The sequence below is a fragment of the Lactuca virosa genome, chromosome 2, assembly GCF_052849685.1.
Source record: "Lactuca virosa cultivar CGN04683 chromosome 2, Lactuca_virosa_CGN04683_v6, whole genome shotgun sequence".
Taxonomy (NCBI): domain Eukaryota; kingdom Viridiplantae; phylum Streptophyta; class Magnoliopsida; order Asterales; family Asteraceae; genus Lactuca; species Lactuca virosa.
This window is the reverse complement of record NC_136427.1, coordinates 264007379-264020749: the sequence shown is the minus strand read 5'-3', so window position 1 is coordinate 264020749 and position 13371 is coordinate 264007379. Positions and strand designations below refer to the sequence as shown.

Here is a 13371-nt window from a genome sequence, read left to right as displayed (position 1 = left end):
TGATATCTCATGAAGGTTCGAAGTTCTATCGTTGAAGATGGAATTCATCTCAAGGTTTTTGCATAAGGGGTGTTTACGTGGTTTCCAAGATAACTAAATCTATGACATTATTTCCTTTTATTTAGAAGTTTTAGAATCATCAGGATTCTTTGTACAAAGCTATAAATAAAGCTTTTCTTTTTTTAGTCATAGTTTTATTAATGTCATCGTATCTCTCCCTCATATTGTCAACTACAATAGACTGTAAAACCTTTCTTCTTTCATTGATTTTATTAATACAAGAAGCCGTGCCTTGTGATTACCCAATTATCGTGTTCTTGGTCGATTTTATTGCTTCTTTTGTTCATCATATTCATAATACGGTTAATGATAACTTTAATAAAACACACACCTACGTGACAAACGAACAAATCCCCCACTGATGAGCTAATTTCGAAATAAGTATTAGCCAACAGATGAGGTGTGAAACAAGTTCTTTTCAGGAAAAATGAGATCTCAAGCAAGATCCCAAATTGAGGCTAGAAACTCAATTGCAGCTTCTAAACAAGGCTGTATCCTGCAGCCTTTTTTATATTATGTTTCTCCATTAACCTCCTGATCTCTATTGCATCATCCCATTGTTCAATGTCGGCATACATATTATGCAACAACACATACGCTGTAGAGCTTTCAGGTTCAAGCTTTATCAATGCTTCAGCTGCAACACGCCCTAACTTAACATCATTATGCACTTTACAAGCACCCAACAAAGCACCCCACACTGCCTTATCAGGTTCAATTTTCATCCCTTTAATTACATCCATAGCCTCCTCAAGATGTCCATTCCTACCCAAAATATCCACAAGGGTAGCAAAATGTTCTACCCTTGGTTCAATTCCGAATTCATCAACCATGGATTTGAAATGCATGCGCCCTTCTTCAACTAAACCAGTATTAGCACATGCATTTAGAACAGATATAAATGTTATATATGTTGGCTTCACCAACTCTTCCTTCATTAAACCAAAAAGTTGTAACGCGCTTGTTGCATACCCGTGAGACGCGTATCCACCAATCATAGCATTCCAGGAAATTACATCTTTATATGATTTCATTTCCTCAAAGATAGCCATAGCCTGTGTTATAGCTCCACACCTTGCATACATGGTGATAAGGGAGTTATTTAATGGAACATCTGGTGTAACAATCTTTATGACCTTTTGGTGTATTTGTATGCCTAGTTGGATATCAGCAAGTTCAGAACAAGCACTTAGAATGGAAGACAATGTGTGTCGATCTGGTTTCTCTCCTTCCATTTGCATGTTTATGAATAGCTCTATTGCTATTTTATATTTTTTGTTTTTCTCATGAGCAGATATGATGGAGTTCCATGAAACCTGGTTTCTTTCAGGCATTTTATCGAACAACTCACGTGCAATTTCCAGTTTACCTGTCTCGCCAAACCCTGAGATTAATGAATTCCATGTATATACATCAGCGTTTGGCATTTTTTTAAACAAATTAGAAGCTTCTTCCATTTCAGACATTTCTATGTAACCATTTATCATTGTATTCCAAGAACATGTGTCTCTTTCCATCATCTCATCGAATAGAACCCTAGCAGAGAGAATGTCCCTAGCTTTCACATAGCACATGATCATAGTATTCCATGAAACCACGTTTCTTTTAAATTTCACAGCTCTTCCATGATCATGGTGAGATGGAATTCGATCAAAAATGTTTCTAGCATCTTTGATCCTTCCTTTCCTTCCATACCCAGCAATCAAAGTGTTATAAGCATGCACCTTATCCACTATTGTATCATTCTCAAATGAAGTATCGAGCAGAATCTTTTCAGCTTCATCTAATTCCCCATTATGAATAAGACCTGACACAAGTGCACTAAGAGAAGCAGCATCTCGCTCAGGCATTTTCTTGAAAAACTCAACGGCATTCCTCAAATCACCATTCTGTAAAAATCCTGTAACCATAGCATTCCAAGAAACAGGATTCCTATTCGGCGCTTGAGTAAAGAGCCTCAAAGCTTCATTCATCTTTCCGTTCTTTGCGTACCCACTAATAATCGTATTCCAAGAAACTAAATCTCTACATGGCATTTCATCAAACAAGATCCTTCCCTCATTTAAACAACGACAACCAACGTATCCAGAAATCATTGTGTTCCATGATACAGTATCTCTTTCAGGCATTTCATCGAACAGTTGTCGTGCTTTCACTATCTCCCTCCGTCTCACATATCCACTCAGCATTGAATTCCAGGTTACCGAGTTTCTCTGTTTTGATTTGTCGAACAACATCCTTGCGTCATCCAATTTACTGTTTCGAATCAAGTTTGTGATTTTGTTATTTAGTATGCGGATGTTGGAAGCAACCCCAGGCAATATTTTTGAATAAGGTCTGCTAAGCTGCAGCTCGGGTAATAGAATTTTGCGAAAAGTGCACGTTAATCTACTCCATGTCTTTACCATGGCTAAGAATGGACCTCTATTTTTGTGTTATAGAGGTCATAAAAGCTCCAATCAACCGGTGACCTTCATTTTTGTGGAAAGAAATGTTATAGAGGCCACTATTAATAACACCAAACACCTTTTAGTATTATTTTAATTGTTTTTAGATATCTATGATTATTCTTTATAATTTATAATATTAAAATATGTTTTAGTATAACTTTTTAGTGTGTGGTTAGAGTTGAAAAGAGTTTTAGTGTTAGCTTTACACAAAAATAATGTAATTTATAGTGATGAGGTTGGAGTTGGCCTAATGGCTTGCTCTATTATCGTTTTCCTTCCATCAACAAAAAGACCGGCCGTTCGATTGCACCGACGGCTGAGGTGCTTTCATTCTTTGGCCGAACTTGAATTACATCAAGGTTGAAGGCAAGATATGAACGAATCTTTTAAAATTTCTTTTTAAAACTTGTTTTAACAGTCCAAATATATTATGGCTAATTTCAAAAAAATTAAATATGAATATCTAAATATTTTAGAACTTTGGATTTATAAGAATATAAGAAAAATAATGTATTATTAAAATTGAAATGCTTTTTTATCTTTTAAATTAAAAAAATAATTTAAATAAATAAACAAAAGAAACTAATGAATTTTAATTTAGGAATTTTAAAATTAAAAGGTAAGTACATTAATAAAATTGATATCTATTTAGTACTATATTTATTATAATTACTACATTAAAATATTATGTGGAATTGTATAAAATAGAAAAATCCATAAAATTACATATGGAAAAAATTAATTCAAAATAACCATAAAATGACATTTGACAAATTGAATGAGAGTGTGATGTGGTAAAAAAATCTTCATTTAATAGAGTAATAAAGATTTGGAATGAATTGCATGAAACTTTGGGATAATTCATTTAAATACTTGGAACATTTAGGAGAACTCAACTTTTGGAGACTAAAACATTTTCCAATCTATGTGTTTGCCTAACAAAATTTAATCGAGGTCCATTATTCATAAAAAAAATATATAATCGTATAAAATTCTGAAAATTTATAGTACTTTTAGGTTTTTTTAGTAAAAAAATTTCTATAGAAACTATTTAATCTAAAATTGGATGCCAAAGAGAAGGTTTTTAATAAAAAGGTGAATATTTGGAGGATTTTATTTATAGCATAAATATCTTGGGACCCATTTCCATGTTGGGTCCATGCAACCCATTAAAAGGGACTGTCTCCGCCAATGGCTCGAGCTAATGTCTGCGGTGCTCTGCTTAGTATGTGATGTCCGATGAGTATGTTTGCGGTGTTCAGACTTATAGATCATGCTAGTTGATGACGTTTTAGGCTTGACCTACAAACAATGTCAACATGTCATTATTGAATAGATTTCATTGTATTTTTGTAATCGGACAGAAAACATGTATGACATAACAAAACATTTCTCTAGTTTGTCTGTTGATTAACCAATCATTCTGACTGTGTGAACTATATTAATTTTTTGTATACATTTTTTATTGGCATCTTTATTGTTCTTTTATTGTTGTGTGTTTTATCAATTTTTTATTCCTAACTATTGCTTCAACTGTAACAATCAACCGATATTGATGGTTGAAAAACAGATAACGGACTACAACATCGGACACCAAATAGGTAACACCACCAAATCAAATATATACCTAGAGGTTGACACAAAACGACTTGCAATCAACATGATTAGAATCATAATAACTGATTCACTTTGGCATACACCAACCCTTATAACAACATTCCTACCATCTAACGAAAGATTAGATACATCAAAAACAGTTCCACTAATACACACAATTTAACCCTGCAAAAAATCCCTCTTAGTGTTGATTGAAATCAAATTATCGATTTGATTTAGTCATATAGTTTGTAATAAATAAAAAAATGTTAAAAGATGCTGAAATACTTAAAATACAATGTGTTTTTATAAGTTTAATGATTTTTTTCTTTAGTAATTATACCATTATGTTTTATCACTGTAAGTATGTAACTGTGTAGAATGTAGATATAATTACTTCTTTTTAATACGTTAAAACAAATTAAAGACTGAATTAATAAAATGATATATATATATATATATATATATATATATATTAAAAGGCTTTTGGCCTAATGGTATCAAGAGTTGACAGATATGTGTCTTTTAGCTAAAGGTTGATGGTTCTAGTCTGGCTATGGACGAAAGTCTAGATTTAGAAGTAAAGTAGTATGTGCGTGTGTAAGCCGTTCTAATAAATAAAATAAAATGATAAATAAAAGCATTATAAGTTTTCTGTATTTTATCATCTAAAGAATTACAAAGTTCACAACATTTGTGATTTTGTTAAATGTCATCTGAAAGAGAAAAAAACATTTTTGTGTGGGTCTGATTATCGTTTTTGTAGTGATTACCGTTTTTGTAGTTTGACCAATTTGTAAATTAGACGGTGTAGATTTAGAAATAAAGTATGTTTAAATAAATAAATAAAATGATAAATATATACATTATAATTTTTCTATATTTTATCCTCTAAAGAATTAAAAAGTTCACATCATTTGTGGTTTTGTCAAATGTCATTTGAAAGAGAAGAAAACATTTTTGTGTGGGTCCGACTACCGTTTTTGTAGTTTGACCCATTTGTAAATTAGACGAGGCAACGAAATTCCACTTTCTGCAGATACGTATGATTTCGGAAGATCAACAGAGAAAAACCAAGAAACAACCAAACCAATTAAAGTAAGAAGAAGATTGTCGTTCCATTTCCCTTCTAGATTTTGTTGTGATCATTTGTTTTTCTTCCAAAAACCCTTTTCATAATCAACGCATGGCTCCCCTAACATAATAATGCTTTATGCAATTATACATTGGAAAAACAATCTCATTTCCAATCTCCTCACCATTCTGTTAAATTAGATTCCAAGAGGATGAAATTGAACGCGTTTTCTCGATTTGAATTTGGATTGATTCTTTTATTATCTTTGAATCATAATCCACAAACAGCTTCGGCTGCGGAATCTAAAGAAGCGTATGTAACTCTTTTATATGGAGATGAATTCATGTTGGGAGCACGTGTTCTTGGGAAGTCGATTCGAGATACCAGATCCACCAAAGACATGGTCATTTTGGTCTCTGATGGCGTTTCTGACTACGCCAAGAGTCTTCTCCAGGTTTCCCTTCTACATTCTTCATACATTTTATATTCTTGTTGCCATAATCACTATGCAGTTTATGTATATGAATTATGTGTGTTTTTTGTCATAATAATTTATCAAACTCTTATTCCTTCCCCAGTTTTGGCTTATCTTGTTTATGTGATTATCTTTGCAGGCAGATGGTTGGATTGTGAATCAAATCAGTCTACTGGAGAACCCTAATCAAGTTCGGCCAACAAGGTTTTGGGGTGTATACACAAAGCTCAAGATATTCAACATGACTAATTACGACAAAGGTGATTTTCCAACTCTTCTTTTAATGATGAACACGTTTATCGAATTATCAACCCCTTAGATATTTTTCTGAAATTATCGCAGTCGTGTATCTTGATGCTGATACAATCGTAGTCAAGAACATAGATATTCTATTCAAATGCGGAAAATTCTGTGCTAACTTAAAACATTCAGAAAGGCTCAACTCAGGTGTTATGGTAGTAGAACCATCTGAAAAACTTTTCAAAGACATGATCAGCAAAGTTACCACATTGTTTTCATATACAGGAGGTATATATGCCATTATTTCCCTTATCCATAATCAGTGACTTATGTGATAGAAGTTTCCTCAATGCTTTTCTTGTTTCTTTTTTTAGGTGATCAGGGTTTCTTGAATGCCTATTATTCTGGATTCCCAAGTGCACGTGTTTTTGACCCTACCATTTCTAGACCAGTTGCAGAAATGGAAAGACTTTCTACTATTTACAATGCAGATGTTGGACTTTACATGATTGCTAACAAGGTAAAAACTAAAATGTATTAATTTAAGCAATCTTATTAATATCTTGATTCATTTTATTGTTTGTTGTTACAGTGGATGGTAGATGAGAAAGAAATTAGTGTTATACACTATACACTTGGACCTCTAAAACCATGGGATTGGTGGACATCTTGGCTTTTAAAACCTGTAGATATATGGCAGGATGTTAGAGAACATCTAGAAGAATCTCTTCCAGGAACAGGAGGAGGCAGAAATCCCCATGATGATCTTTTAGTGAAATTTCTTTTTTGGTTTCCAGTTTTCATTTTACTCTTCTGTTACTATCGATCTTTTCTTCTGGTAATTACACTTTCATTTCCTTTTCATAAAGTTTATATTCATCATCTAAATTAACCGGGATCATTTTTATTATTTTATATATAGACGCGTTCTTTATGCGATCACGCTAGACATATATACTACAAATTTAGATCAGGAGGTGCGCTTGCTTATTCTGCAGTATCTTCATCTACCATAAACTCTAATCAACAGGTTTAATTAGTTCTGAATTATTCTCTTTAATTATAAATTAATAATATTTAATTCTAATTTATTTTATTTTGTTTATAGTATGTTAAAAAGTTGTGGGTTGTGATCATGTGTAGTTCTCTAATGGCGCACACTCCGTGGTGCCTGGTTTTCTTGGTGGAATTTCTGTAGTAATATGTTTCATGGTTGCGGTGGTGTCACTTGGATTTGGTATTTCGGTTGTGCCTAGGCAAGTGAAGCCATGGATTGGGTTGCTTTTGATGTACGAGTGGATTTTTACAATTTTTTTCCTACTTTTTGGATTTTATTTGCACATAATTTATAAATGGGGGAAGATGGTGGCAAATCAAATAGGAAACCCACGTCCAGGAGCTTCAGATTATGATTCTGAAAAAGGTTTTATTTCTAAACTGTCATTATTTGAAATCATAGTAAATAAATGGCATTAAATTATTAAAAATAAACTTTGAATGTATTTGGTTTTAATGCAGGTCATCAGAGGGTATCTTGTGATGTTGCACCATGGTACTATGGGTCAATGATGGCGTTTCTGGCTGTTGCTGCCCCTTTAGCACCTGGTATTTTTGGGATTACAACTTTATTTTTGAGGTATATATGGAAAGGGTTTTACTTTTGTGCAAGTGTTACAGTTTTGGAACTTAATGGTTTCTGGTGTTGTTTTGACATTTATAGGTTTAGTTTGATGGGTGTTGGAGGTTTAATTTTTGCATGTTTCATGACGTATGCCTCAGAACATTTAGCTATCAAGTCATTCATGCGAGGCCTTGAAGATAGAGATGGATCAAGGGCAAGGAACATATGTTATTTATGTTGTTAATTAATCAGATTTTTCATAAACAAAATGTAAGTTGTTTATTTGTAGGTTTTCATAATGACAATGTGCTTCGATTGATGTTTAACTTTTGATTGTCGAACAAATATGAGTTTAAAGTTGACAAGAGCTATTTTAGTTGTAATGTAGAATTGGTTGTACATGAAGCTCCATCATATTCATGTATCCCATTTGTTGGAAAAAATTGGACACGAACATGGTAATGGTAATCGAGAACTTGAATGTCGAATTGGATCGTGTGATTTCGATCCTCTTTTTTCCTAGGTATCACGAAATTTACTCGGGATAATCCAATTAGAATTTAAATTTTCAGTTTAGAAAAGAAACTAGAATCCTATTGACTAAATTCTTGTAAGGTTTATTTCCTTTAGATGGTGTGTGTATGGCTAGAATCATACGCGAATGATAAGTACCGTGAGAATGTGATAATGATTATGGAGAGTTGAATCAAAAGAATCTAAGACTTGTTATGAGAATACTAATCCATTCCCATCCATAACTAAATTCGTTTAATTAAGGAAGGTGTTAACTACTCCATGGTTACTGTATCTTATACGAAAGGACATACCTTTTCTCACATACCAATATTATAAATACTACCCTAATGGGAGGTATCATTAAGAAATTATTTTCTCTCATTCTCACTCTCTATCTCATACACACTCTTGAGTTCAGACCCCTTGGTGTCAGAGCATAATCCTTTTGGGTGCAACCCCCGGATTACGGCTGACGCTATTTTCCATTTGTGATCAACATGTTTAGGAGATTCAAGTTATCTACTAAAAGAGCTATCAATGTCATTCCATAGTCCTCAGCTCGCTACCCCCTCTAGGACTTGGTTGAATTAATAAAGATTGAGAGTTTTCGAAAATTGAAGGCAGTTTAGGACGAAGGCAACTGTGTTATTAATGAGCATGGAAGTGTAGGGTGGGAATAGTGTTGTTAATGGTATGTAGGGTTGGAAACGAACTGAACGTTCGGTGATTTGTTCATGAATCGTTCAACAGGAAGTTCATTTATGTTCTTTTATTTATTAAATGAACGAACATGAACACAAATTCTCGTTTATTTTGTTAAACGAACAAACATGAACAATGGTCCCGTTTGTTCAATTATGTTCGTGAACGTTAGTTTATGTTCATTCATTTAAGTTCCTTTTATGTTCATAATTGTTCAATTGTGTTTGATTACATTACTATATTATATGCTCGTTTATGTTCATATATGTTCAATTATGTTTATTTATCTACGTTCATTTATGTCCGTTTAGAATGTTCATGAACATAAACGAACGAACATTCTAAACGAACATGAACAATGTAATTTTTTAAATGAGCGAACATGAACAAGAAAGCTTGTTCGTTTATTCGTTTGTTTTCGTTCATTTGTTCGGATAACTTAAATGAATGAACATGAACAAGCCCTTGTTCATGTTCGTTTGGTTCGTTTACAACCCTAAATTGGTGTGTAACATAATTAAGGACATCCCATTTTGTTGGGAGGTGTGAGGACAAGAAAAGTGAATATGGATGCCATTGGAATCACAAAATTTGTGAAATTGGGTGTTGTCAAATTCCACACATTAGAATGCTTGAATGGGATTGTTTTTTTTAACAAGATAGCAAAACTGGACAAACTTTACAAAAAAAAAACTTAGGCACATAACATATATTATTATACATCCAAAGAAAATGTCAGCTATGATATGAAAATTTTACATAATATTTAACATTGCTAATACTTTGAATTAGATAAGTCCTCAGAAAGAATCAGTTGAAACAGAAAAGATGCAAATGAATTAGATAAACTACATGGTCATCTAATATCTTTCCTAAACCGAAAATCTTGATATATTTTAGAAGACTTAATGGAATTAAATAACTATATACTAAATGTTGAAATACTTGTTAACCGAGGTTGCCGAGATGTTGGGTCAAGGTCACCTGATGTAACTGTTGGGTTTTGAGCATTCTAACACTTCCTAAGTGTACATGCAACCCTAATAACCTTGAATCTATGTTTTCTCTATATACATGCAAATTTCTTTTTCAAGGTTATTTCCTAACTAGCATGGCATGGGGATTACATAAAACATAAAAACTAGTAGAAATACATACCTTGTTGTTGCTTGGATTCCTTCAAGACTTTGTGAGCCTAGCACCCCAAATGTTGTGCCTCAAATGCTTCACACAACACCACAAAACTTGGAATAACTTGAGAGAATGTCACTTAGCCTCAAAATCGGTTATGCCCTCTTATGAATACACTTAGTCCAGATTTTGCATGCTATAGGGTTTCTTTTATAGTGTCTCATAATTAGGAGTTACAAATGTAAACCCTAATTGTCATGACTCTTCATTCATCATGACCCATGGGTTTGTAACTCCCATGGACTATCCATGGAGCTCCATATGGTTATAACCAAACCCATGAACCATGGATCATTAATCCACCATAAAAGAATTGATGATTGTCATAATCAACCCTATATATTTAATTAGTCTCACTTTGATCACCAAATTAATACTAGATTAATACTTGATCAATACTAATTAAATAATACTATTATTAATATATTAGAACTTATAATATATTAATAATCACAAGTGTACTTTCTCTCATTTTGTCTATCCAAGTATTGCAATGCGATGCAACCCAAATGGACCATGCCGGGTCGGGTCAAGTACATACCAAATAAAGTTATGGACTTAGACACTATATCCAACAGTCTCCCACTTGGATAAGTCTAATAACTATATTTGAAAATATGACTTCAAAATCCGACTAGCAATCGTAGCTCTTTCAAAGTCTCTCGGAACTGAGATGATGATGATACGCCATTTAAGATAAGTGATCATATTATCCTCTGTTCTCATGATATCAGCCGGACAAACACATGGAACATGGTCTTACTTATTGTCCAGCATTTGTTTCTCGATCTCTGATTTGTTTCGACATAGAACTAAATTGAACACATCAATTAGGTTCTGATCGGGCCCGGTACATAGGTCAAAACCAAATCATCGAGGGGCCTAGATATCGCTTCTATTTCTAGAAGGAACAGATAAACTTCGACTGATATGCTTGTACTAACTACTTGTTGAATTATTCACAAAGGCACGTTTTATAACATCGAGTTACCAATGCGTTTTCGTACAATCAATGAATAACCAACTCATAGTCAACAACTCATATCTCTAGGTTTGAAGATTTATATGATATTACCGTCTCACGATCACTCGAGATAAATTCCATGAAGTGATGCAAGTGAGCGTGGGTTGAATCCAATACTCAGCCCTTATGAGTACTCATGAATGCTGTAGCAACCATTGCATTGTCTAAAGCACTTTAGACAAATCATACAAGCCAAATTCATGACAGTCTTGATTCATATCTACTTCCAACATATGACTGACTGTGGATGGTTTGAATAATATGATATATACCATAACATAATTATTCTGGAAGTCAAAACATGCAAAGTGAAACACAAGAATAATACTAATCTTATATGGCCCCAACACTTTGAGTGTAAATAAAAACACCTTTTATTTAAGCACCATATTGATTACTCATTATTTATGTTTCGATTAATCAACTTTATGCTTGAATTAAAACATTAGTTGTCCCATGCTCCAAGCATGTACACTATGTTTTTTCAAACAACAATTATGCCATACTCCAAGTATGCATACTATGTTTACATATGGTCCTCTCTTTGTGAAATAGATCAATTGACAATATTCCAATGATGCTCATTTCACAATTCCAATCCTCGTTGTAAATGCAAGAATACCAAACTCTTGCCATTTACTGTAATATGTTAGATTCTAAACTTATATGCTATGATCCCCTTGTAATGACTATGCACAGAAGTCACAAAGACTTGGCAACAGATATTACAAAGTATTCCAATGGAAAACAATTCCATGGAAATGAAGTCTCAAATTCAAAGTACATTCCTTTGAACATCCTTCTTAGCATTAAGTTCTTTAATCTTACACAGATTCGAAGAATAACTTCCACCTATGGAGACAATTCCATATTACCATTTTGACCATCACTTCTGAACAAGAGTTGCCTTTTTTCAAAATATGTCAATATAGTCCTTACTCTATACTTCTAATTGTCCATGAGCAACCAATCTTTGGTAAACCTCAGATTGTCCTCGACAACTTTGCTTAATCATTTTAGTCATTTCCAGTTCTATTCCTTTTTCCATCTTAATGCCCTAGGCATTTGGAAAATTTAGAGTGGATGAATATTATAGCACATGTAATCAAACCTATACCCAAAACATATGGGACATGATTTATGCTATAAATTTTTTTTTATTTGCCATGTTTTCATAATTCGAACTATGAAGAGGGATGCCGTAATCATAATCGAATTTTGAGAACGCAACATATATAGAATTTCCTTATGTTGAACCATTCCAGCATAACATTCATATATATTCTTGACTAAAGTAGATTAAATTCTCAATCTAAGCTTGTAGAATTGGAGTGAAGTATAAAATCCTCTCCCTTAATTATAACAAAACAACTTTTTCAAGGCGAATTGAAACTTTTGTTTTCTATAATTAATATTGCTGACTTGAAACACTTAACATAATAATCATGCTCCCACTAGCATAATGATTATTATCTTACTAGCATAACACTTATGCTCCCACTAGCTTTGACATGTATCCAGAGATCAGCTGGACTTTTTAGAAACCAACACTTTATTGACTTTTCTACCAAAATTCAGATTTCTGATATGCAATTTCTTCAAAACCATACACCTTTCCTTAGATAGCTCACTTGTGTGTCTAAACAATTATGAAGAGGGATGCCGTAATCATAATGTTTAGAACTTTTGTCATTCTCACAATTGCTATCTACTCAGAATCTACTTAGTGAAAGAGTTTCCTTATGTTCATTTCCATGAATCGAAGAGAAACCTTATGACACTTAGATTTTTATGGTGTATGTGTTTATATCCATGTGAATTTGTCATAACCATAATCACAAGACAAGGTTAGTGACAAATCCAAACTCATATAGACTGAACTTGTTCAATCTTAATTTCTTGCCAACTGGCAGCACAATGCCCACCATTGCTTCCGGGTTGTTATGCAAACAATTGAGACCTCATAGAACTCACAAGCATAATCAACTTTTAACTGGAATAGACATAGAAATAAGAATATGTCAACACGATAGGTTACAAACCTCAAGTCGTAGGCTAGTGATTAACAAAACTCTTGATTAGTTCTTGAAACTATTTCAGAATCTTTTAGACTCCCACTGTCCTCTTGACATATAAGACTTATCTTTGTCAAGAACCATTTCTTGACATTTCTTGGCAATACAAATATTCAAGAGCTAGTGCGGATTCTTATCAAGTTCAACACTTCTCACTATTGGTCTTAGCTGGTCTTTGTTTTATCCAAAACATCACAACTTACCAATCTCAAATGTACAAGAATAGGAAACATCTTACTCTACATTTGACAAGTGTTATGAACTTTCTAAAGACTATGTCACTCTAGTTACAATCTTGGAGTATTACTCCAGGATTTGTTTTGGAACAAAGTATGAATTATCTTTT

At 33.2% G+C, this 13371-nt stretch overlaps 2 protein-coding genes across 2 annotated transcripts; one reads left to right on the top strand and one right to left on the bottom strand.

The window, feature by feature from the left end:
- Positions 1 to 358: 358 nt before the first annotated feature.
- MEF9 (mitochondrial editing factor 9) lies at positions 359 to 2538 on the bottom strand. The gene has a single exon (XM_079080377.1). It carries the CDS (start codon positions 2466 to 2468, stop codon positions 540 to 542), a length of 1929 nt encoding a protein of 642 aa, XP_078936503.1. The 5' UTR covers positions 2469 to 2538; the 3' UTR covers positions 359 to 539.
- Positions 2539 to 5164: 2626 nt separating this feature from the next.
- Positions 5165 to 7763, top strand: LOC145156973 (inositol phosphorylceramide glucuronosyltransferase 1-like). The gene is made up of 9 exons (XM_079076161.1): positions 5165 to 5635; positions 5796 to 5916; positions 5999 to 6184; positions 6271 to 6416; positions 6489 to 6734; positions 6819 to 6926; positions 7040 to 7319; positions 7415 to 7532; positions 7617 to 7763. The coding sequence occupies exons 1-9, from the start codon at positions 5393 to 5395 to the stop codon at positions 7759 to 7761; spliced, it is 1593 nt and encodes a 530-aa protein (XP_078932287.1). The 5' UTR covers positions 5165 to 5392; the 3' UTR covers positions 7762 to 7763.
- Positions 7764 to 13371: the final 5608 nt, after the last annotated feature.